The 27,517-nt window shown below is 39.0% G+C and overlaps 1 protein-coding gene across 7 annotated transcripts in view; it reads right to left on the bottom strand.

The window, feature by feature from the left end:
• LOC135202381 (cyclin-J-like) overlaps positions 1-27,517 on the bottom strand; it is a 197,005-nt gene that overhangs the window by 109,272 nt on the left and 60,216 nt on the right. For all 7 annotated transcript variants that reach the window (XR_010311725.1, XM_064231754.1, XM_064231753.1 and 4 more), the window contains exon 5: positions 944-1,096. Coding sequence is in view for 6 of the 7 variants with exons in the window: in XM_064231754.1 (XP_064087824.1) it covers positions 944-1,096 (153 nt within the window). In the remaining variant the exon portion in view is untranslated. The remainder of the gene's footprint in view (positions 1-943; positions 1,097-27,517) is intronic.

Below are 27,517 nucleotides of genomic sequence, written 5' to 3'. Positions count from 1 at the left end.
TGCTCAGCACTATGTACAGCCAAGTTCTTTTTGAAAGCCAGAGAGGGACCAATACCCCTAACGTCATGTGCTCTGGCCTGCACAGACGTGATGATGGAATCATCAAGAGTCAAGTATGCACGTCTGATGGCTTCCCGTATCCAAAAAGAGATAGTATTCTTAGACGCTTCTTTCTTTGTGGCAGCCTGGTCTAGGGTGCCAAGTCCTGTTAAGATAGCAACGCAGGGCCCGGACAGGGCACAACAAAAGCTCTTGAGCATCACCACAAAAGCTCTTGAGCATCACCACCCACAAAGTCAGTCAAGTGATGGAATGAAAAATGAAGCGAACCTGTCATCATGCACCGAGGGATTTTGGGTCTTGGCCACGAATTCCGGGACAAATTCAAAGGACACTGACTTCCAACCCCTGGTGTGCTTCACCTCATAACTCAGACCGTGGAGCTCTCCTACCCTTTTGGAAGATGCCAAAGCCAAAAGGAAAACTGTCTTGAGCAACAGGTTCCTGTCAGATGAGGGACGCAAGGGCTCATATGGACTCTTAGTCATGCAAAGAGCTCCTTGCAAGAAAAATTATTTCATGAAATGATGAAAATGGATACCGCAAAACATCTTGTTTACCTTATCTGAGTACTGCTAGACCATGATAGACAGATATTAGGATAAAAAAAAAATTCATTTTAAATGCTGTTTTATCAATTCATTCAAGAAAAATAGTGCATGTACCTTTCAGTTCTCTCCAAAAATACCTTGGCAGATAACTCAAAAGCAACCAGCTATAATGACGGGCTCTATAGTGTTAATATTTTTCTTATTTTTCAGTACATTTATAAAAACTCAATTAATAAGCACTCAATTAAATGTTCAATAATCACTGGAATACCTAATACCTAATATTAAGAAAAATGTTAAGCAAAAAAATCAAACAAAGTACAACACTTTACCTTGCAATGTAATATCAAGGAAATCCATTGTTGCTTTCCATAAGATTTTTATTGCTTGTGATGGAACAGTGATGTTAACACCGTTCATAGTATCACCTGTTGTTATCCCTTGCACCAAATAAAACTCTGCAAAATGAGCAGCAGTTACTGTACCTGCAATAGAAATTTCACAAAGTTTCCCATCAGTGCTAAAAAAAAAACTAAAATTCACAAAAATAGGTTAAAATGTTACGTTAAATATATATATATGTCTACTATTAAAAGGCTCGCCAGGCTCCTGGCCTCTTGATAAGAGAGGAACTGCCGAGACCTGATTCCTCTTCCTAATATTCATTCTATTGTCAACTCCTTTTTCTCAAACATTCCCCTCTTTTCAACTGACCATTTTACATCTTGATTCAACCAACATGTCTCTTTCTCTGTAACCCTTCCATCATGTTACTATGCATAGCACTTCTGTTGCATTTTGTTTGCTATCTTACAGTGATTTACATAGACTATTCTTTGATGCTACAATTGGCAACACCAACTTCATTTTTCAGCTCTATGTCTATGTTCTTATGATTGCATGTTTTTAATCTTTTTTCTATCCATCAAAAGAACATCTGATAGCAGCAACCTATACAATGTTTAGCATGCCTAACTCTGTATAACAGTTCAGATTGTTCAGATTCCCCACTTTTGTACATTTTCACATTTTTTCTAAACCTGAAATCAATGTTTGGCAACTTTAATTCTTGGATCACACAAAATTCTAATACTGTTTCTCTCTCCTGATTCCCTCCTCCCAAGCAAAAATTTGGCAAACGACTATCAGCAGCAAGTGACAAAAGTGCCAGTCAGATTGGATATGGATATATGACACATGAGGCGCCTCATAGCCATACAAAAATACACAGAAATGGTTTTGAAGATGTAATGAACCTAACATAACACCCTCAAAACCAGCTCTGTCCACTCCCATTTGACTGTAACATGTCACATCAGTAACGGAAAACTGCCGGATTACAAGCCTAATACTGTACTGTCATAAAACCATGATAGCCCATGGAAATTTATAATTTAAAGGTTGTCATAATGGGTAAGTGAATAACTGAAATGAGATGAGGGTGAAACTACATAACTAAACACCACACCCCTTCCCCCACAAATTAGGGAAAAGGCCCACAGCTATCATAGGATTCAACAAATGTGAGTCTAACCACCTGTATATCATATCCCTAAAATAAAAGCTTGGCATTTCCATGGGTCTCCCATTATCACTGTGTCAATACAGGCAGTCCCCGGTCATCGGCGGACTTGGTTATCGGCTTGTCTAGCGCCATAAAATCGGTGATTTATGGTGCCATAATGGGCTGAGTTCTGGTTATCAGCGGCATAAGACGCATGCCATATCTAACAGACTCCATAAACGTCATTATGGTGCCATAAATCGACGAGTTTCGGTTAATGGCGGTTTTGCTTATCAGCAACCCCCCAGGCCCCCGGGGGAACGGAACCCTCGCTGATAACCAGGGACTGCCTGCTTAGACACCAAATTCTAAATGGAATATTCCAGTTTATCTAGTACTTTGGCCGTTTACTGATAGAAAAAAAAAGAAAATGGGGCAGTTAGGAAAGCTCAGGATTTGCCCTGACCTCTGTTGGCCTACTCAGCCATTGTGTATCCAGCCACATGGTTGTTTTTGTGTGTGAGGATATGCACTGTACTGACTTTGTGCATTTTCACCTCATCTATTAACCTGAATTCTGTTTTTGTGAAGCCTTCCCTGTTGGTGGTGATATCGCAAGTAGCCTTGTGTATAGTTCCCGAGAGATTTTAGTACGGCTTTGTATAAGTTTTCTCTGTGTTCTTTGTTCCCTTGTGTGTGCACCATGGTTTCCCCCCTTTGTGTTCTTTGTTCCCTTGTGTGTGTACCATGGTTTCCCCCTTTCTGTTCTTTGTTAACTTGTGTGTGCACCATGGTTTCCCCCTTTGTTCTTTGAGATGGCTACTCTGGAAATGAAGCCCAATTCTGTTTTTTTTTTTTTGGAAAGAAAAGGTTTGTAACAATTTTATGTCACCAGTGACAGTACATCAGCATTCAGTGTGCACTACCTGTCAATGAGAATAATGCTCACAAGATTCTACATCTGCAGAATGTGAAGGGTGGCTGACCCACAGTGGAGTCCATAAAAAAAATGACAAATTTTTAATCAATTTGTATTTTCCATAGCTTACTAACCTCAAGTCTAAACAATAGGATGATATTCTTGTGTCAGCTTGAAACCAGTTACAAACAATCAAAGAGTGTAAAGCTAGGAATCTGTGGCATCTGGCAACTCGTGTATACGAGGTGGTCACCGACCAGGCACAGAACCTCGAGATGCATTAGTCTTAACCCCCAACCCAGGAAAAGAGAGGGGTGGCTAGAGGTGAGCAGTAAATGTTAAGATCTCAGGTTTGTATGCTATGAAAAATACAAATTGATTAAAAATTTGTCATTTGTTCATAAGCGGAACAACCCTTCGGTACTAACAATTGGATAGACTTATACTTGATGGGAGGTGCAAGTATCCTAAACTGGCTGGGACTTTAACCCAACTTATTACCCTTCCTAAAATAATGAGTTCTAAAAAAGGGGGTCCAAGCCCCTGAGAGAAAGACAATCAGATACCTAAAACCTCAGCTATCCAATTGAAATGCAATGATATATGGCAAGATTCATTGCATTACAGGAACAAATGAAAACTCTGCCTCTTCAAGCAACAAACCATACAAGCCACAGAGGACTGTCGACCTACCCATTAGAAGAAGAAAGGAAAAAAAGAGAGAGAGAAAGAAAGAGACCAGCCAACTCAATCATTCTCTCTTTCACACAATCATCTTAAGTAAGACACAAACTATATGCGAAATTTCATGTAGAATACAATAAAAACACAACTGATGGTTGTAGCTTTTATCAGTTTTGAAATATTTTCATAGAAATAACGATAGGAGCCAAAATATCAACCTTCGGTCAACTTTGACTCGACCGAAATGGTCAAAAAACGCAATTGTAAGCTAAAACTCTTACATTCTAGTAATATTTCGATTTATGGTGAATTTATGGAAAAAAACTTTTTCCTTACATCCACGCGGTAACTCTACCGAAAAAATCGTAAATTTATTCGTCCGATTGTTGCAATGTTAGCACCATTTTAAATTAGCGTTACATAAAGTTTCACATATGAAAATGTGTGCAATTTCATGTAGAATACAACAAAAGAACAACCTATGGTTGTAGGTTTTGTCAGTTTTGAAATATTTTCATAAAAATAACGATAAAGTGCCAAAATATCAACCTTCGGTCAACTTTGACTCGACCGAAATGGTAAAAAAATGCAATTGTAAGCTACAACTCTTACATTCTAGTAATATTCAATCATTTACCTTTATTTTGGAACAAATTAGAAGTCTCTCGCACAATATTTTGATTTATGGTGAATATATATATATATATATATATATATATATATATATATATATATATATATATATATATATATATATATATATAAAAATTTTCCTTACGTCCGCGCAGTAACTCTTCCAAAAAAAATCAGAATTTTTTTTGTCTGAGTGTCGTAATGTTTGCACCATTTTAAATTAGCCATTACAGAAAGTTTTATATATGTAAATATGCGCAATTTCATGCAGAATACAATAAAAAACAACCGATGGTTGTAACTTTTATCAGTTTTGAAATATTTTCATATAAATAACGATGTGCCAAAATTTCAACCTTCGGTCAACTTTGACTCGACCGAGATGGTAAAAAATCGCAATTGTAAGGATAAACTATTAAATTCTAGTAATATTCAATCATTTACCTTTATTTTGCAACAAATTGGAAGTCTCTAGCACAATATTTCGATTTATTGTGAATTTATGAAAAAACTTTTTCCTTACGTCCGCGCGGTAACTCTTCCGAAAAAATCATAAATTTTTTCGTCTGATTGTCGTAATGTTTGCACCATTTTAAATTATCCGTTACATAAAGTTTTATATATGAAAATGTGTGCAATTTCATGTAGAATACAACAAAAAACAACCAATGGTTGTAGCTTTTATCAGCTTTGAAATATTTTCATATAAATAATGATAAATAAAAAAAATTTGACCTTTGGTCAACTTTAACTCGACCGAAATGGTCGAAAATTGCAATTGTAAGCTACAACACTTACAGTCTAGTAATATTCAATCAATTACCTTCATTTTGCAACAAATTGAAAGTCTCTAGCACAATATTTCGATTTATGGTGAATTTTTGAAAACAGCTTTTTTTATGTCCGCTCATTACGAATTCATGCATACAGTGGACCCCCCGTATTCGCGTTCTCCAGATTCGCGGACTCACACATTCGTGGATTTCTCTGGGGAACGTTTCCCCGCATTATTCGCGGAAAATTCGCGCATTCGCGGTATTTTTCTATGATAAATATCCACAAATTCCTGTTTTTTTGATGAATTTCATCATAAAATGCACTTTTGTGATAAAACTATTTTTAAAAAAACCAAGTATGAAAATTTTTAGTGGGTTTTTCTTGAGTTTTAACTAACAAAATAGGCTGTTTTTAGCATTTTCATAGGGGTTCCAAACATTCGCGGGTTCTAACTACTCACGGGGGGGTCTGGTACGCACCCCCGCGAATACGGGGGGACTACTGTATTGTGATAATATTTTCTCTGTGTTGCTTTGATCGTTTTACAATTTGTTATATACCAAAATCATCGCAATTTAGTGTAAAATACAACGAAAAAATAATTAACTCGTTAGCTTTAAGCGTTTTGCTCACAGCACGATTTGTATACAATTATATATGAAATTTTTTTTTGTGCTGTCATATATTCCAATATCTATATATGATAATGATATTTTTTTTATTTCTGATGGTTGCATACTAAACTTCAGGCATTAAAAAAAAAGGAGCCAAAAATTAATTCTTAATCTTGAAAATTAAGCGTGCTGTGATTTTTAAAAAAAAAAAAGACGACTTTTTTTCCGCTTTGGCATTCACTCGCGAACGCCGCCGGCATACGGAAGACACTTTAGGAAATACCTGCTCGGTGTTTAAGGGTTAATGTCAGTTCAATAATTGTTTAAGAAAAAAAATCCTTATAGGAAAGTATACAGCTCTACCTCATAGAAATATCTGCGGCTCTCAATGTGTGACAGCAAGTGTTCACCACTGAGTGGCAGCAGGAACCAAGTGCAAAGGCATTGGCCTAATGTGATTGGTAAATTAACTTTCTTTTATAGTGTTATATCGAAAGTTATTATGATTTCTTTTGATAAAGCATACAGAAGTTTAACATCTGATTAAATGAAATATAAATAAGACACAGGTTGGTGTGGGAAAAAAAGAATAAAAAATCCAAGTTATATGCACATTTAGAATTGGCTACATGGTAAAAGGCTTATTTAAACAATCAAGGAAATATATTTTCCAGCTTGTTATTTATCAACTACATTGAATTTCTCAATTGTGCAAATTTTTGCAAGTGGAATTGCATTCAGGGTTGCATCAAACAAGTATTTTTGTAGGTTTCCACCTTTTTTTTCAGTGCACAAGTGAGACTATTCTTGTCCATACGATCCGGTGTGTAAATATGCTTGGCAAGCATTACTATTTTAATTTGAGTATCTCCTGGTATGTTCTCTCTCTCTCTCTCTCTCTTAGGACCTTTTTAACTAGTCAGGAATAACCAGAGGCCTGTTTTAAGATTCAGGCACTAGGCCTATTGGTCATGCTCGGGTGCTTCTGTGTGTGTGTGTGTGTGATATATAAATCCCCCAAAAACTCATGAATTTCTGTTATACAATAATGCTTGACTGGATCGGACTGATTACTGGTTACCCGTGGAAATATGAATTTGGGTGATATCACGCCTTTATAATACGCCCACTTACACAAATTCAGTCTTAAATTTCATGGGTGGAATATGATTAGAAGATTTGAGGTAAAAGGTTGAAGTGAAAAGGTAAAGTTAGGATTGTGGGTAGAGGTAGAGGTAGAGGTAGAGGGGGAGGAGAGTTGGTTGGGGTCTGTCATCTCCTGACTTAACCAGGTGGTGATTTTACAGGTGTTCTGGTTGCTTGCAACCGTCTCTTTCTTATTTTTTATATAGCAAGTCTGTTTCTCAGGTGCAAGGACAGGTCCTGGTGTTGGTTCTGATGGTTTTTTGTCTCTCTTTTGCTCTTTCTATCTATTTTGCTCTCTATCTCTTTGAAGAATTATTTTTCTCTTTATTTTGTTTTTTTCCTCTCTTCTCTCCCTGAAGAATTTTTTGCACTTATTTTTGTCCTATTTCTCCTTTTGTTTGGATATCTAGATGGTTGTAAATGACAAATTTTTAACCAATTTGTATTTTTCATGACTTCCAAACCTGAGGTCTTAACATTAGGATAAATACTCAGCGCCAGCTGGAAACCGGTAAAGTTTAAAATAATTGTGTACACAAGGGACTATTGGCATTTGTGCTTGGTCACGAGACATGTGGAGCCACCCACATACCCCTCTTTAACCTGTGACCCCGTTAGTTATTTTCTTACCGCCTTTAAGAGAGGACGTGCTTTGACTCCGTCCTTTTAAAGCCGGTTTAGTTTGGCCCCAGTTGTTTTGCATTTGTTGTTTGGAATTCCCGGGCATGTGTACATGAAGCCTTCTCATGCTTCAAGACTTCCTGGATATCACAGGAAGCAGATAAACGCCCAGATACTTTCTTCGACGATTTCGACGTTGAGGTACTCATCGTGTAATAAGGTTTTATTGTTGTGTTTGTCCATTGGCTGGACTACGGCTGATGCTGGGGGGCCTGGGATCAAGCCCCCGCCACGCCCTGGTAGGCACTGGCTGGCGATGGGGGTTATTAGGGCATAGCCCCCAACCCCCCTAGTAGGACACGGCTGGTGGTTCATAAGTTGGGTAGATAGTGTTAGGTTTGTGTCATGGGTTGAAGCCAAAGCTGAAGTAGAGTCGGAACGGTTCTGCCCTTGAAGTAGTGCCTTGGTTACAAAATTAATCCGTTCCAAAGCGGCCTTCGTAACCTGATTTTTTCATATCCAGAACTACGTTTTACATGTAAATTGCCTAATTTGTTCCAAGCCCTACAAAAACACCACAGTAAATTTTATAATAAAGCTAAATTGACCAATAAAGACTGAAATACAACAACATGGACCATTCAATACCTAACCTAAGCATTACTGTACCTGTAAATAAAGTGTATTAGTGTACCGGGTAAAAGAAATACTGTAGGTACATGTACATATGTAAGTAGTAAAATGTGGAACCTTACCTTTCGAGTGAGGCGATGCCCGAAAGTGGCGAAGGAGGAGGACAAACGGCAGAAAACGTGAACACTTAACTTCACGAAACACATTAAAAAATGGCAGAAAACATTAACACTAAACTTTACGAAACACATTAACAAAGGATTATCTCCACCTTTGTCTCCATAGAAAGCATCCTCTTCTTTCCATTAACTTCAGCAACATTCTTGAGACCCATGGCTAATAACATAAGTAATTAAGTTCACACACAACATGATAAAGTAACTTACAGTACAACGAACAAATTAATTCCATGTGTGTACGATAACGCTGCTGAAACGAAATGATCGAGGAACTCCCTTACGTAGATGCATGATGGGATAGATGCTGACCAACAGGAGAGCAGGATCTTACAGCGGTAACTAGCATCAGGAACCAATGGGAGAGCGGGAGGATGGTGGTCTATGAGTTGGTGGCGCGCGAGTTTTAAAATTGTTCTTGGCAGCCCGGGCGAATCTCAAGACTTTACAGTACACCCTTTCGCAACCTGAAACAGTACACCCTTTTGCAACCTGAATTATTTTTGTACACAGAAGCTAAATAATCTTCGTCTTTGCCTTCATAACCTGGATTTTTCGTACATAGGGACTTTCGCATGTAAGGGTATGACTGTATTCTATTGATACTTGCATGGTTTTATGCCTCTTCACTAAAATACAGGCAGTCCACGGCTTATCACGGCTGCGGCTTACGACGGTCCGAGTTTGCGACGCCTTTCAATTATATTCATCAGAAACTATTTCCAGGCTTACAACACGTTCTAGGGTTACGATGCTGATCCGACAGAAGAAATATGACTCCAAAACAGCAAAATATTGTACATACTTGAGTAATATTCAACTACATGTAATGTTCAACCCCATTTTTACTGCATATATTAGGACTTTAGCATATGTCCCTTCTGATGTTGCGTTTTGATTCTAGCAATAAGCCTAGCCTATGTTAGCAGTTGGTACTGTACCCTTGTCTATGATTCTGACATTTAAACCTAAGCAGCTAAAAGCTTAGAATATGCCAATAAAATGTATAAACAATCAGTATGTACTCATTTCACATAATCATTAATTAACCATTAACTATATTAAAAAAAAAAAAAAAAAACTTCCAACCTTTTGTTTACGTTCAACACTATGAGTAGCAAACAATCGCCAAGCAACCACTTTTACCTGGCACACAGTATAGTAATCATAAATTTACATTATCTCTCTTCAACTACTGAAACTACCAAACAGTATAATAACCATTCATTTCTATTCTTTATTCTAGCTCTACCTAATGGAGATACCAAGTTACCAACAGCTATAATGAAACATATAATGACATTAAAACGGAAGAATTATTCAAGAAAATATTTGCTGGCTTCGATGATAGCAGTCTTTGATTAATTTTATAATTTATGATATTTAAATCACAAATTTTTTTTATTAAATGTATTGCATGAATAAGTTTTTCAATTTACAGCATCCTTTTACCAATAGAATAAAAAAATATGATTCTTTGTGAATCATGAATGAAGAAGTTATTAGCAGATGAAATACAAATGGCAGTGGCCAGTAGATGCTTTGTTCACATTAGAGAAAGAAGGTACGCTGCACTTATTAGAGACTAGGATCCCACCCTCCAATTCAACCTTAAAATAACTATATATATGTATATGTATATCTATATCTATAGTATATATATGTATTATATATAATATATATATATATATATATATATATATATATATATATATATATATATATATATATATATATATATATATATATATATATATATATATATATATATATATATATATATATATATATAATAATATATATATATTATATATATATATTATATATATATATATATATATATATATATATATATATATATACAGTGGTCCCCGTATTCGCGGGGGATGCATACCAGAACCCCCCCCCGAATAGTTAGAATCCGCGAATGTTTGGAACCCCCTCCAAAAATACTTATAAAACTTAGCTATCCTTAACATGCAAACACCAAAGTATCCCTAAAAAGACCATCCTTCATCAAATATACATAAAACATCCTATTATGGTTCATATTAATCTTTGAAATATTATTAATACTGTTTTAAAGTATAAATCTTACATTTTATGGTTATACATAAATACGTACATACTTATTATGTACGTACTGCATGACTTAGTTACGTATGTGAAAATAATTCAGTCCCCCATAAGTATTCAGTCATGCACGTTTTCTTTCATACTGTTACTATTTGAGACATCCATTTTCTTTTTACAAGGGAAACAAATGTATGTGAAATCACAAGCGATAGAGAGAAAGAACAAAATTTGTATGAACATTAAACAATTGTTTTACGCTAGTACAACATATGTAAACCGGGTACTCACCAGTGATGAATGTTGATTAAAGATGATGATGATGAATTAGCTGTGCAGTCCGATGAATGACGATGAAGATATGACTGCACAGCTAAGCAAAGGAGTTACATATCCTCTGAGGGCGCCTCTTCACCTTCAGGAGGCGCTTCGGGAGGCAGTGACTCAGGCGATTTGGGAGGCACTTCTTCAGGCGATTCAAGAGGCACTACTTCAGGCGATTTGGGAGGCTTTGGAGGGTCTTTCTTCGTTCGTGTGATGAACATTGTGATTGGCAACTGCTGCCGTTGCTTCTTCATGGTGGTGAGAGCTTGATTATAGGGCTCCAATGCTGTGTCTAGAATATTAGAAAACTTCAAGGAGCGCTCCATGTAAGGATCCCATGTTGCGACAAACTCCTGGAGGTTGTTTACCATTTTTTTAACTTGGGACAGGCGTTCCAAAGTCAGGCCCTCCTCCTCCTCCTGATCCTCTCCTGAACCTGGAGTGTCTTCTTCCTCGCTGGCAGACTTCATCAGCTCTTCCAAGTCCTGGTCGGTAAGGGGGTCAGAGTGGGCATCAATAAGGGTGCCGACTTCTTCCTCGCTGATATCGCCAAAGCCCTCACCACCAAGAATTTTTGCCAACTGGACTGCCTTATTAATGGCTGAATGCTGGATTTCCTGGGGAGAAAAGCCTGTATAATTATGGACACAGTCTGGCCACAACTTACTCAAGCAGGCATTCAGTGTCTCCTTCTTCATGTCCTTCAACGACCGGTCAATGACAGACAGACACGTGGCAATCGTGAATTTACGCCAATAATCTTTCAGCGTAAATTCACTGTCACGGTCCATTGCATCAACAAGGTGCTGGAGGGAGTTCCCGGTGTAGGGTGCCTTGAAGGCACGGATGACGCCCTGATCCATAGGCTGGAGGAGAGAGGTGGTGTTGGGAGGAAGGAACTCAAGCTGGACTCCTTTGGAATAAAGATCGAGAGGGTGGCCACCAGCGTTGTCCATTATCAACAAGACCTTGAAGTTGATGTCCAAATCGGCCAGGTATAGCCTAACTTGAGGAATGAAACTCTGGTGAAACCAGTACTCCGTCAGGACTTTGGTGATCCAGGCCTTGGGATTATGCATCCAGAAGATGGGCAGTAACGCCTTGTTCTTGTTCTTGAGTGCCCTGGGATTTGCAGCCTTGTAAATGAGGCCTGGTTTCAGCATGATACCAGCCGCATTCCTGCACATCAGGAGGGTCACCCTGTCCTTTTGTGCCTTGAATCCGGAGGCTTTAGCTTCATCCTTCATAAGGTACGTCCGGGACAGCATTTTCTTCCAGAACAGGCCAGTTTCGTCCATATTGAACACCTGTTCTGGGCGATATCCTTTTCTCCTGGATTATTTTCATGAAGGCCTCCGGATATTTTGCGGCTGCCTCTTTGTCTGCAGATGCAGCTTCCCCATGTAGGGAAACAGACTTTAGATGGAACCTTTTCTGGAACCGGTGGAACCATCCTTTGCTAGCCTGAAATCCTTGGGGAGCTGAGGACGGTCCCGGTTGTGGTTGTTCTTCTTCGTCTTCCTCTTCAGGAGCTTGTTCTCCAAAGCCCAAGAATTCCAACGTCCCTTCTTCATCGCCTTCCAGTACCTCCACATCTTCGGCTTCGGCTTCCTCTTCCTCACCTCCTTGTGAAGCAGTAGGAGTTGATAGCTGCTGGTAGATCTGTCGTGCTTTTTGGCGTATGATGTTGGAGTCAAGGGGCACGTTCTTCTTCCTGCAGTCCTTTATCCAGAACGCAAGTGCAGATTCCATTTTCACGATGGTTTTGTCTCTCACTGTGGACACAGCCTTTGCGGTGCCATAGTATGTCATACTAACACTTTTTCTTATTTCATTTTCTAACTGTGCTCTCATTAACTTTGAAATGGCGGCCAACTGCAGCGTAACTTTTTCCCTCCTTCAACATATCGAGAAGTTTCACCTTCTCGTCAAGCTTCATTATGGTCTTCTTTCTTTTAGCTTCTTGGCCAGAAGCCTTAGAAGGAGCAGGGCGCTTTTTAGGGGCCATTTTCGGTACGATGCACACAGATATTTGCTGATACACACAAGAGCTTAGCGTTGACGTTCGCGTATACCAGTAAGTTTCTGCGCAGTGAGGCTGCTCGGGTACTAGATGCGCAATACCCACAATTCCATCTCCGCGAAATGGGGCCAAGGTTCAACCAATCAACACCAAGTGTACAACCAACGAGCGACAAGGAAAATGAATGCTGCTCCTGGATTGGCTGCTGTGCAGACAACAGACAACAGCCAATAGCGTTTTAAATATCATTTCGTTTGGGTACTGCTCTAAGAAGGCGTCACGGCATCATAAGATTTGTTTGTCTGCGGAAAGTTGGCTTGGGTAGAGCATCTTTTAAGAAAACCCGACTTTGTTACCGACAATTTGCTGTGCTTACATGAAAGTATTACAGAACTGTAATATTTGAAAATTAATAAAGCTTTTTTTCATCATAAAAATTTATTTTGTCACGAAAATATACTCATTATGTACGTATGAAAAATACATGTACATGTACGTACTGCGTGCTGCAGACAGAAAAATACGTACCCTGCTACAAATATGTATATAATCATTGTCTTACGTACTTTAGATATGGTCTGCATATTTTTATCATCATCCTAAAACAATTTATGTACGTACGTACATACATATCATAATTAAAAATCATCTTTAAAAATTTCATAAAATGTACATCCTGCACAATGCGTACCCAATTGACCCAATACGTATTTATGTAAGTTCAATGGCAGTGTTGCTAAACTAACGCATTTCACGCTAGATCTGGAGTTTTCAGATTTAATCTAGCACCATTGTTTTCCAATTTGCGCGCTCACGCAATCCTAGAGATTTTTATGATTATCTAATGTGAAATTTGGCGTGTTATCGAAGGTAATGAACAAATTATTAATAATATATTAACACAGTGGTGCTTAAAAATCTGCCCCGACGCCAATTTTACAAAAACAACAACTGTCACGTGTGTGACACACCTTTGAATGTCTTTGAGACAAACCCTAAGGCTATAATTATAAGATTATAGGGGTTATTTTCATTTCCAGGTACTGCTTAAATCTCCTTCCTACATCCGCCCTGCCCTTGATCTCTCTCTCTTTTCTACATCTTACAGTTATCCAAGCGAGTTTTTTTTATGGGATAACATAGGCCCTCCAATTGCTTTTTCATATGGAAAATATTTATTTTGTATACAATTGCCTTTCTCAGCTGTGAAGTTGACGTCTATCCGTGGCTGTGAGATGACCAGGAATGACATGTAAGTCAGTGTCAAAGTAACTCTACACTTCAGTCAGACTAAAACTTTGTTGCCATATCGTATTCAAGCAATACATATTCTGTTATTGTTTCCTATCTATCATTTTGTGAGAGAGAGAGAGAGAGAGAGAGAGAGAGAGAGAGAGATGGCTGTACGTATACGATTGTTTATTTTTTCAGTTGCCAAACTCACTCTGTTATGCTTTATTTCATATTATCTTGCTCACCAATTTATACCTACGATATTTTTATTCAATTCATTACATTAAGATTTATAAGGAATGTCTAATAAACAGAATAACCATATCATTCTGAAATGTCGTTGTACGAATAGTAAAGACATAAAAATTCGCATCCGCGATAGCCGGGGATGACCCGAATAATCATGTATATGTTCCACAGAGAAACCCGCGAATGGGCGAGTCCTTCCGCGAATAATTTCTAGATAGGTTACAAAGAAAAATCCGCGAATCCAGAAAACGCGAATACGGAGGGTCTACTGTATATATATGTATTATATAAAATCTATGATATATATATACGATCTATATATATATCTAGATATATCTATATATTATCTATCTATATAGAGATATATCTAGCTATATATATATCTATATATATATATAAATATATATATATATATATATATACTATATATATAATATATATATATATATATATATAATATATATTATTAATATAATATATCATAGATATATATATTATCTATAGAATATATATTCTATATAATATATATATAAATATTAAATATATTAATATATATATATATATTATAATATAATATATATATTATATTATAATATCTATATATATATAAATATCTATATATATATAATATATAATCTATATATATATCTTTATATACGTATATTTAATATCTATATATCTATATATATATAATCTATATATCTATATTGGCTTTCTCACTCTTAACCAGCTTTTTTGAAATTGCTTCATATTTTCTAATTATTTTCTTTACTTCATTGTTCAGGTTACTAATGGACACATAATGGGGTTCTTCCATTTACTCCAGTATTTTTACACGTGACAGCTGTTTCGTCAACCTATATGTATTGACGTTATCAAGCGTACTGATACAAATATGAGCCTACATGAGGACGGAAAGGTAGTACAATTGCCAGATACCTTGTTTTAAGTATTTACAAAAGACTATAGTGAAACATAAAAGAAGACAAATAAATAAATATGTTAACAACAGAAATTATATAAAAAGTTGAAAGTAAGTTATTATATACACATTATACATATATATTAAAACCCTCTTACGGCCGATTGGACGTATTAAACTTCGAGTCAAAATGTCTCCCGTATGCCGATTGGACGTATCATACGTCGGCTCAAAAAAGTTTTTTTAAAAATTCGCGGAAAATACTTATAGGCCTACCAGCCGAAAACTTTTGTATCACGCGCCTTGGGGGATGCTGGGAGTTCACGGATCAAGGCGTTGTTTTGTTTACAATCGCTACGCAGGCGCGCAAGCGCGAATTTCTTTCTTATCGCACTAAAAAGTATCAGTGACATCTCGGAAATTATCGTCACTTTGACATAATTATTGCACCATTTTAAATTATCCTTTACATGAAGTATTATATATGAAAATGTGCGCAATTTCATGCACAATACAATTAAAAAATACTCATGATTGTAGCTTTTATCAATTTTGAAATATTTTCATATAAATAACGATAAGTGCAAAAATTTCAACCTTCGGTCAACTTTGACTCTACAGAAATGGTCGAGAAACGCAATTGTAAGCTAAAATTCTTATATTATAGTAATATTCAATCATTTGCCTTCATTTTGCAACAAATTGGACGTCTCTAGCACAATATTTCAATTTATGGTGAATTTATGAAAAAACTTTTTCCTTACGTTCGTGCGATAACTCTTCCGATAAATTTTTTCGTGCGATTGTCTAATGTTTGCACCCTTTTAAAGTCCTTTGCCGTTACATAAAGTTTTGTATATGGAAATGTGCGCAATTTCATGCACAATACAACAAAAAACAACCCATGGTTGTAGCTTTTATCAGTTTTGAAATATTTTCATATAAATAACGTTAAGTGCAAAAATTTCAACTTTCGGTCAGCTTTGACTCTACCGAAATGGTCGAAAAACGCAATTGTAAGCTAAAACTCTTATATTCTAGTAATATTCAATCATTTACCTTCATTTTGCAACGACTTGGAAGTCTCTAGCACAATATTTCGATTTATGGTGAATTTATGAAAAAAAAAAATTACGTTCGCGCGGTAACTCTTCCGAAAAAATCAGAATTTTTTTGTGCAATTGTCGAAATGTTTGCACCATTTAAAATTAGCTGTTACATAAAGTTTTATATATGAAAATGTGCACAATTTCATGTAGAATACAACTAAAAATGATTGAAGGTTGTAGCTTTTCTCTTTTTTCGAAATATTTGCATATAAATCACGATAAATAGAAAAAAAACCACGTTCGGTCAAATTTGACTCTACCGAAATAGTTGAAAAACGCAATTGTAAGCTAAAACTCTTACGGCCTAGAAATATTCCGTCATTTTTCTTCATTTTGAAACAAATTTGAAGTCTCTAAAACAATATTGTGATTTATGGTGAATTTTTGAAAAATATATTTACCTTCACTCCGCGCGCCGATTCGCGGCCGCAAGTCTCCGAAATACGTACATGGCATTATCCTAATATTTGCTCCTTTTCATATTAGCCTTTTTATAGAGTTTCATATATCAAAATGTGCGCAAATTCATGAAGAATACAATAAAAAATAATTGAAGGTTGTAGCTTTTTCCATCTTCGAAATATGTGCATATGAAAAAATATATATATTAAAATTTCGACATTCGGTCAAATTTAACTCGTCCGAAATGGTCGAAATCTGCAATTCTAATCTAAAACTCTTACAGTATCGTAATATTCAATCATTTGTCTTAATTTTGAAACAAATTGGAAGTCTCTAGAACATTATTTAGAATTACGGTGAATTTTTGAAAAAAATATTTTTTTGCGTCCGCGCGTTACGAATTCGTACATCATTTTGTGATAATATTTTTCTGGTGTTGCTTTTATTGTTTTACAATGTATTATATATCAAAATGATTGCAATTTAGTGTACAATACAACGCAAAAAAAGTAACTGGTTAGCTTTGACCGTTTTCTGCACAGCGTGATTTGAATACAATTATGTATGAATTTTTTTTTTTCGCAACCATATATCGCATTATTTACATATGATAATGATATTATTTTTCATTTCTGATGGTTGCATTCTAAACTTCAGGCAATGACAAAAAAAGGAGCCAAAAATGAACTCTTAATCTTCAAAAGTACGCGCGCTGTAATTTTTTGAAAAAATTATTTTTTCCACTTCCGCGCTCACTCCAAACCAGGCCCGGCATACGGGAGACGTTTTGATTTTTAGGGCTCCGGCGTAAGAGGGTTAATTACATAAATGTTTAATTCACTGAAAGTCAGTGTGCGCTCCTGTCCGCGTGTGGGGGTTTTGTTCCACGCGGTTGAAGGGCTGCCTCCTACATGAGGGCAAGGAACGGTCTGCCTCACGTTGGATGTTAAGGCTGGGACGTTGCATGGCGATGCTGACTGCTTCTGATATCAATAAACGATTGTAGTTGCCTTCCTTGTGTATTATTTTGGTGTTTGTGAGAAGTTCTTGTAATGATGGCTTTTTATTGTGGGTATCCACAAAGTGCTGATGAATGGCTCCTTGGTTTCTGTGGGCCTGCATGCGACGTTTGAGTGTGGTGGTTGTGTGTCCGATATAGCATTTTTGGGGGGACTGACATTGCTCGTCAGCACAGAAAACTTGTATACTATATCAGATTTAACCTCTTTCTCCGTCAATGGGGCCGTACTATTTTTCATTACCAATGAGGCCGTAAGGTTCGGTTTGCAGTAAATCCTTGCTGTTATTTTGTTATATGGCGCTAGGGGGGTGGTTCCTCTTCGCAGTATACCAAGGATGGCTTTCCTTTCATCTTCGTGGTGTTTGTTGTATGGTATCTGATGGTATATCACTATTTCTTTGTCTTTGTCTTGTGTGTTGTTCCTCGGGGTCGGATTATGGAAAGCCTCTAATCTCTTTTTGACAACTTGCTGGATCATGTCATCTGGATATCCGTTATTTGTGAGCAGCTGTTGAACTCTGTTGATTTCTTCAAAAAAGCTGGTTAACAGTGAGAAAGCCATTCTATTCAATGAATGTTGTATCCGTGAAAAATTGTGCCCTAGAAGTATATATCTATATCTATATCTATTCTATCTCTATACTATAATAGTTATATTATATATATATATATTATATATATATATATATAGATATATATATATATATATATATATATAAATACATACACACAGTGGTACCTCGAGATACGAAAGGCTCAACTTACGAAAAACTCGAGATACGAAAGCTGACACGAAAAATTTTACTGCTCTACATACGAAAAGTTTTCAAGATACGAAAGGTTTCTGAAAGTCCGAGATTTGCCCGATAACAATTTTGAAACTCGCGCCATGCGCCACCATCTTAGTTCTAGTAGACTCGCCACCATCCTCCTGCTCTCCCATTGGTTCCTGATGCTAGCCAAGCCATGAGATCCTTCTCTCCTATTGGACAGCATCCCTCCCATCATGCATCTTTCGTGGTGGCGTTCCTTCGCTCGGCCACTTCGCACCCGAAGCTTTATCGTACACATGCAGCATTCGTTCGGTCCAACGATTTCGTTTAGTATCGTAAATTTGTTAGTGATTTCGTTGTGCTACTTTATCGTGTTGTGAGAACCTAATTAGTATACGTACTACATACGTAACTTAATTACGTACAGTACATATAGTCATGGGTCCCAAGAAAGTTGCTGAAGTTCACAGAAAGAAGAGAATGCTTTCTATGGAGATAAAGATGGAGATAATAAAAAAAAGGATTTTGACGAGGGAAAATCTATTTCTGGGCGAGGGGTTCGTGTCGCCCAGCGAAATAATCCTTAAGTTCATTATTTCTAAGGTAAATGATCTAACACATACCAGAGAAAAATAAATTCAGGAAGATGTCAGTATAACTGACTCGCTCACCCTAATAAAAAAAGAGTGTCGGTATGGTAACTGGGGCGAATGAGACCACTACCACGAACCTCTTGCCATTTAGAACTCTCCCACACCAAAATTCCCCACCAGCAAGAGCCGATCCATAGGCGGAGACGGCAACTACTACTACTACACCCCACGCCACGCCGACTGCCGCGCCTCTGGTGGTCATCCTTTTTTGTTAGCTCGAATAGGTAACACGTGCCTTCCTTTGCTCTGTGTTGTGCCCCCTTTTTTCTGGATTTACTACATCATGGAACGTGCAGCTATCGCCGCGGATAAGTTAAGTACCCGAAAGTTTTGGATTTAGTTTTTGTCAGCCAGGGACCCGTATTTTCAGTTTTTTTAGGTACAAATACGGTCGGCCGGTCTGACGCATGGCGGCCATCGGTTCGCCTCGTGTTTGGTTAGATTTCCCAGTCCTCCATACTGGGACATCTTCCATGATTTTAGCCTTTCATGGGTTCTTGTCACGTGTTACACTAGTTCTCTTTTTTGTTTTTGCATCGTATTTATGGAATTTTAGGGATTTCACAGCCCATGCCTTAGATCTAGTTCATGCATGCATGTCTCTTTGTCAAGGTATATAGGCGCTAGAGTGTTTGATTTTCCTAGTCCAGCATCCTAGCTTTTGCTCTCCATTTATATCGGCTTTAGCTAGCTTTTGAGTAGTCGGCTGTTTCTTCGGAACTGGCCTTCTCCTCCTGGACTTCTTTTTCTCTCACTCGTGTTTTCCCTCTCTTTCTCTCCTTTTACGATGTAAAAATTTTATTGTTTTCATATTTTAGGTTAGCTGTTAGGGCGACCAGTGCCTAGGCGGTTTTGTTGCATTTATCTTTATCTTCAGTTTTGTTGCATTTTGCCCTATGGTACTGTTGGGCTCATGTGGTCACTGGCCTAGTGGTTTTGTTGCTTTATCACCTATTGGTCCACTTGTGATCGCGTGTTCCTCTGGTCGCCCTAGCCCCAGTTCCCTTCCTCCCCCCCCGTGCGGGAAGGGGGGGTGTCTGAGATGGAGATAATAAAAAAGTATGAAGCTGGCTTGCGGTCGAGTGTGATCGCTAAGGAATACGGCCGAAATCCGTCGACGAAAGGCACCATCCTTAAGCAGAAGGAAGCCATCAAAGCAGCTACACCTTCCAAGGGCGTGACTATTTTGTACAACAAGAGGAGCCATGTGCATAATGAAATGGAAAGGCTGCTTCTTCTATGGATCGAGGATAGGGATAGGGTCATAGGAGACTGAGTCTATGTTCTACTCCCAAGATTATTGAACTCATGAATAAGCTCAACAACCTCTGAGAAAGAAGAAAGAAACTCCTGGCTCTTTACCTGCTCCGGTTCTGGTAATGGAGACCGACAGCGCGAAGAAGGCTTGGAATGATGCTCATCCTTCCCTAATAATCCTGGAGAGGCTTCCCTAGGAAGTTGGCATCATGCCTCCCACTGGCTGGAGTGGAGTCCATAACTACTGAAGATCCTGAAACACAGGGGTCTGGAATATGGCCATGTGCCGAAACCTGTATATGATCTCAACCCAAACCATGTATATGGCTGTGCAACAAACCACGTACACATTCGCAGGATGAATCACGGTCCTGAGGCAGGAAAAGACGCTAAAGCGGACTTCCTGAAGGAGACCGACTCGTAAGGTCCCGGTCTTGACTGTCAACTACAACACTGCAAAGAGAAGAATGCTTGGAAGGTGCAGGACACAATGTTGTAGCCAATATCTTCGACCTCTTAATCGGAGCCTTATCTTTATGACGGACTTGAACAGGAACAGGAGATAGATGGTTGAGATGGAGGGCTAACACTTTCATGGTCACATATATTTATGTGTAGGGAAGTCGGCAAAGCACTCCTCTCACTTGCAAAGACGTCTCTTGCTAGAAGAGGGAGAGGAAGAATCACTCCTTCTATGACTCTTCTTACCAGAGAATGCAGAATACCTCTCTCGAAATACAGAGTCCAGCCCCTCGACCACAGCTTGATGGCTCAGTGAGAGATAGAGATAACGTTATAGGCGAAGGAGGTGATGTCACAATAACGGGAGGAAGAGGCACCACCACAGCTGACATTATAGGCTGAGGGATGCTGGGAGTAACACTGCGACATCTAGAATGGCAGCACTGGTCGATGGCCTCACTGGCGGAGCAATAAGGGGTGACCGTAAGTGTCGACAGTGACAGACATCTTGCTAGGAGGCAGCACACTAGAGCCAAAGTAGTGTAGGTCTGGAGGTGGGGGGTACTGCCAATGGGGCCGGCAGGGGGCACGAGCTGCCAAGAAATGCGAGAATAGGCCATCCAAAGAAGGGGCAAGGCGTAGCTTCCTCCCTCTTGGGAAGGACATTATATCCCACGGGAAAGGGGGCTACATTAACCCTGAGTAGGCGCGACGAGCAGCGTTACAAAAAAAATTTTTCCCCCATAAATCATCGTCTATCTCCAATCTGGGTGTGATCGACATGCAAGAGGCCAGCAGAACACACACTACAATCATATCAGAATCTGTGTTCTCACCTTTGTCCTTCCACCTTTTCTGAGTAATTGTTTGTTTTGAATGTGTATGGGATGAAAAGGCAAAGTTATCAAGTAGTGATTTCCTGTCTAACACTGTTGACACTGGTATAGTTTTACACTGTTGGAATCTGTGGGTAGATGGTGTGTGTACATTATGCATGCCATTGGTTGTGGCTGAGATGCCTTATATTGCCTTTTTGTCCAATTTTGAATGCCAATTTCTCAATTTTTGCATTTCTCACCAACAATGGCCAGGAGGCAGTATTCTCTAGGCATGGATGTCATCAACTTACTTGTAACGGAATTAGAAAGTGATGTTGATGATAATTTAGAGGTTGCTGACACTTCTATGGCAAAAAGCTCAAGTTTGTGTAACAAAGGGTTGGAGGCGAGGCAGATGACCTTAAAATGATTACGAGAGAAGCGGGGGTGAGAGAAGGTGGGAAGTAGTGGGTCTGTGCCTTTTCTGGTGACAGATTACATCAGCTTATGTTAATAAATCATCGACACGAGAGAGAGAGAGAGAGAGAGGAGAGAGAGAGGAGAGGGAAGAGAGAGGAGAGAAGAGAGAGAGAGAGAGAGAGAGAGAGAGAGAGAGAGAGAGAGAGAGAGAGAGAAAATAACATTTCTGATATGACAGTAAATTAAATCTTAGTGCAGATCTTTTTACATAATTCTGTTCCAGGATATGAGTTTATTCTATAAAAAAAAAATTACCCTCTATTTCATTTAGGTAAAAAAAAAAATTTGTGACATTTTGACAATTTTTTAGGTAAAAAAAAAAAAAAAAAAACCCTCCTGATTTTGACCTCTATGGGTCCGACACCTTTTCTGGCAGTCACATATTGTAAATAGTAGTTTTAGAAAGGATTTCCTCAATTTCTTTTGTATAGTATAGAGTATTTTGTATTTTTTTTAAATACTTTGTAAATTATTGTTTGAGAGAGAGAGAGAGAGAGAGAAGCGAGAGAGGAGAGAGAGAGAGGAGAAGCGAGATAGAGAGAGAGAGAGAGAGAGAGAGAAGAGAGAGAGAGATAACATTTCTGATATAACAGTAAATTACAGCTTTGTGCAGATCTTTTTACATAATTCCGTACTAAGATAATATGAGTTTATTCTATACAAAAAATAAGCCACTTCCTATTTCATTTAGGTGTACCAAAAAAATGTGATTTTTTTTTTTTCTTTTGCCCAAAAATAATTTACCCTTTTTTTCTCTTTTCAGATTTTGACCTCTATGGGTCTGACACCTTTTCAGGCAGCCACATATTATAGACAGTAGTTTTAGAAAGGATTCCCTCAATTTTTGTGTGTACTATATAGTATATTTTATATTTTTTAAATATTTTGTAAATTATTCTACAAATATATTAAAATAATATATTACAAATATATTATTTTAATATATTTGTAATAAATATTTAATTTGTAGATGGGTATGATTTATCTTTTCAGTAGTGTTTGGTAATGGTGAAATTGATTTTAGAAATTAAAATGTACATACTAGCTACATTTTTTAAATTTTCACAAACTTTTCTGTGTGCTCAGGTCGAGCTCGACCCCACGCACCTTTAAAGGGGTACCAAAATAGCGAAACCTATCCAGAGTTAAACATAACCTCATCCTGTGCAACCCCCGATACTTCCACCAACGAATTGATGGAAGAAAAGGAAGGAGACAGCAGTACAACCGAAGCAGAGAGAACACTTCTGGAAGAAGATGATGCCGAAGCTGAACCATCCAAATGAGGAGACAAAAATTCCTCCCAGGAATGACAAGTAGAAACTCTACCAAGCTCAGTCTTCCTGTAGAATGCTCTCCACTATGACAACAGGCCAGGAACGACATTCTGGGCAAGGATTAGTAATGGTACAAAAATTAGATCGGCACCTACTGCATGTTGTATGGGGATCTATTATGGTAGCAGCCAAAAATCTGGAGCACGGAAATCCCTGAATGACCAGGCACATGCCTTGACGAGGCCTAGAAGAATTGGAGGACTCCATGATGACAACAAAGCACACGCACAAACACACTGAAACAAACAAATCACAGGCAAACAACGTGCTGGTTTGGGAGGAGAGCGCTAGCGACTACTCTCCAAGGCAGTCAAAATAGACTGACGTGTCACGGGGTTCTATGCCTGGTGGTGACCAACTTCCACCCCATATACGCAAGAGTTGCCATATGCCACAAATTTCTTGCTTTACAATCTTTTATTGTTTTTAACTGGTTTCCAGCTGGCGCAAGATTATCCTACTGTCAAGACCAAAGGTTTATTCTATGCAGAACCCCTCTCCTCTCCTCACTTTGATGTGCTTAAATAGTCAATTTATGAAAGCTAAGATTACTATCCCCATACAAACAAAACATTTTGAAAGTTCTTATCTACTAGGTATGTATCAAAATTGTATTTAGTGACAAGAAAATGGACCAAGATAGCTTGGATATGTGATAAGAAAAGATGAACAGCTGGTCAATAAATGTCATATTTTTAGTCACTTGTATTTTTCCTTGCATAAAAACCCTTGGTCTTTACATGTGGGATTTACCTACAGATGGGGAAGAAAACCTCTCATCCAAATGATACACATTCACTTTACTTACTGGCTGTGTCTGAGACAGACACATCTCTTCTACTACCTGCTGTTCAGCTTATTTCTTTATTATCCTTTTTGTTACAGAAACAATAGGACAAAAAGCCAAAGGAAAGCCAAGGAAAAAGGGTGTAGGCGAGCACCTTTACTAGACATGAATTAAAGCAGGATATGCACAACAGAGAAGAGTGGAGAGGCTTCACTTCACATATACTGAAACAAATGGAAAGTCCATGTACTAAAAATAACATTCATGATGATGATGATGATGATGATGATGATGACAATGTGAGGAATCATTAAGTGATTTGTAACATGTTTTGTTGCATTCTGTCACCTATTACATATTTAGAACTGGAACTTCCTCATTTTAATTTTGTCCTTAACTATATCAGATACTCATTTGGTACCGAGAATTTTTTGGTTGCTCTGGTCCTGACTTTCTAACTGGGTTAAATTCTGTAAATTATAGACTTCAACAAATTTTGGTACTCGAGTGGTTTAGGCACAAAAAAATGATATTGTTATGATACAATAAAGTTTGTTCATACTTACCTGGCAGATATATATATAGCTGTATTTTCTGAAATCCGACAGAATTTTAAAAACTTCCGACACACGCAGTGGTCGGCCAGGTGGTTAGTACCCATTCCCGCCGCTGGGAGGCGGGTATCAGGAACCATTCCCATTTTCTATTCATAATTTTTATTTCCACTGTCCCCTGAGGGGAGGTGGGTGGGTACTTGATTATATATATCTGCCAGGTAAGTATGAACAAACTTTATTGTATCATAACAATATCATTTTGTTCATGAAAATGATATTGTTAGAATACAATAAAGTTTTGTACATACTTACCCGGCAGATATATACTTAGCTTATGTCTCTGACGTCCGACAGAATTCGAATTTCGCGGCACATGCTGCAGGTAGGTCAGGTGATCTACCCCCTGCCGCTGGGTGGCAGGAATAGGAACCGTTCCCGTTCTAGAACCAGATTTTCTCTTCCACCTGTCTCCTGAGGGGAGGCTGGGTGGGCCATTCATCGTATATATCTGCCGGGTAAGTATGTACAAAACTTTATTGTATTCTAACAATATCATTTTTGTACATGCAACTTCCCCGGCAGATATATACTTAGCTGATTGACACCCTTGGTGGTGGGTAAGAGACAACTATTTACTGAATAGACAGGTAAACAACATACGTTGTAGGTAATAAATAAATAAAACCTTGGTTCCTACTTGTTCAGGCGGAAGATTCCATGGCTAATGCCTAGGAATCTGCTTCGCCTCAAGAGCCTCAGCGAGGATGTGACCTATGGCTAAGAGTTCTTGTGGGTCTGTCGATGGGGTCTTATCCATTTACTCGACAGAGCCTCTTACATGACAATATGCCTATGCCTAGTGGCATAATTAAGGAGCACAACACCGATCCCGATCACCTGATCCTAACACGAGGGTTAGTGCTTAAGTTGAAAAGAGTTATCCCCAAACTCCTTTCAAACAACCCAAAGAAAAAACACGACGTTAACTAAAATTTAACTCACTAGTTAAGGATCAGTATCGGCTCCCTATCCCAGCAATGTATCCGCAGACACGTATCAACCAAGAGAGAAGGATCTCTCGTAGGTTATCTTGACATCCTTCGGATATGGGAAGTCAACACAGAGTTGCATCTCCCGTATGTGACAGCTAATATGTCCTTATGACATATTGTTAAGGAAAGAACAAGAATACAGAAAAGCTCGCACTTCATGCGCTTTTAATTCTCAGCTGTTTGAAGGAATCATCAATGCACTTGTCAAGTGCTTAGGAGATCACATTGTCTCAAAGAAGGCCAGGGCATTCTTTGATATAGATCTCTTCTGGGTGAAGCCTGGAGCCTGGCTAGCGCCTCGCGCCTGGCTGGAGCCTTGCGCCTGAATGGCGCCTAGAGCCTGGCTGGAGCCTTGCGCCTGGCTGGCGCCTGATTGGCTCCTCCCTCCTGGCTAGCGCCTCGCGCCTGGCTGGAGCCTTGCGTCTGGCTGGCGCCTTGCGCCTGGAGCTTGGCAGAAGACTTCATGATTACTGTCTATGAGTCTGCATGCCTCAAGAGTTTCAGCGAGGTAGGGACCTATGACTGACAAACCCTTCTGGATCATGTCAATGGGGGCTAGCCCCGCTTACACGACAGAGCCTTCTCGGATCGTGCCAATGGGGGCTGACCCACTTACATGGCAGAGCCTTACCTGTATCATATCAATGGGGAACTAGCCCTCTTACATGACAGAGCTTTAGGTTTCTCTTTACTGGAAGGAGCCTTGCGCCTGGATGGATCCTCAATCCTGACTGGAGCCTAGCCTTGAAGGAGCCTGGCACCTGGATGGCGCCTGGCTGGCTTCTAGAGCCTGGCTGGCTCCTAGAGCCTGGCTGGCTCCTAGAGCCTGGCTGGCTCCTAGAGCCTGGCTGGCGCCTCGCGCCTGGCTTGGCTCCTCCACACTTGCTGGAGCTTCGAGCTTGGAAGAGTCTCTAGGCTGTCTGGCGATGTCCACATCGGACACTCTTATATCTGTCCGATTTGTTCGCCTCTGGCGCATTTGCGCCAGGTTGGAGGCCCCGCTCCTTCTCAGTATCCAGCCATGACAGAGTTCCTTGGAACTGTCCGCCTCTGGCGTTTTTCGCCTGTATTGGCATTTGGCGCTTGGCTGGCGCTACATTGTCCGAGAGTCCTGAACAACCACATAGTTTATCAGGAGACTGGAGAAGGGTGGAAGAAATTCTTCCCCTTTGAGCTTTTGGCCCCTGGCAAGGGGAGGTGATTTTAGTCAGCTACACCCAGTAGACGACAGGATATCTAACAATACGAGAGAGAAGAATCTTCCTCCGAGGAGGATCCTTCGTGAACACTTCTTTTGCTAACGAGATCTCTTCTTACATGTTGATGAGGTTCCTCGTTGCAGAATCTTCCTATCCTTGCCCGAAGGAAGGGAAGGAGTCTGGAAGTCGAAGGAGAGACTGAGCTGAAATTGGGCGGAACCCTGATTTCTAGCTCTTATTGTATTCTTCTGAATACCTTCTGGGAAGCATTTTGAGCCCTCATCGCACCCCGAAGACTCTGTAGGCAAACGTTTAAACCATCTCTTCTTCTGTAGATGAAAATGTAAGTACCCTGCCTGGGCAACTAAACTTCTATCTGAAAGCGTTGCGTCAGGAATAGAGGGATTTAGTTCTTTTGCCAGACATCTACTGCTGGCAAGAACCCATTGCCGAGTCTCCATTGAATCT

Source organism: Macrobrachium nipponense, chromosome 30 (assembly GCF_015104395.2).
Source record: "Macrobrachium nipponense isolate FS-2020 chromosome 30, ASM1510439v2, whole genome shotgun sequence".
Lineage (NCBI taxonomy): Eukaryota > Metazoa > Arthropoda > Malacostraca > Decapoda > Palaemonidae > Macrobrachium > Macrobrachium nipponense.
Note: the sequence above shows the minus strand (reverse complement) of the source record. Positions and strands in the feature narration are given on the sequence as shown.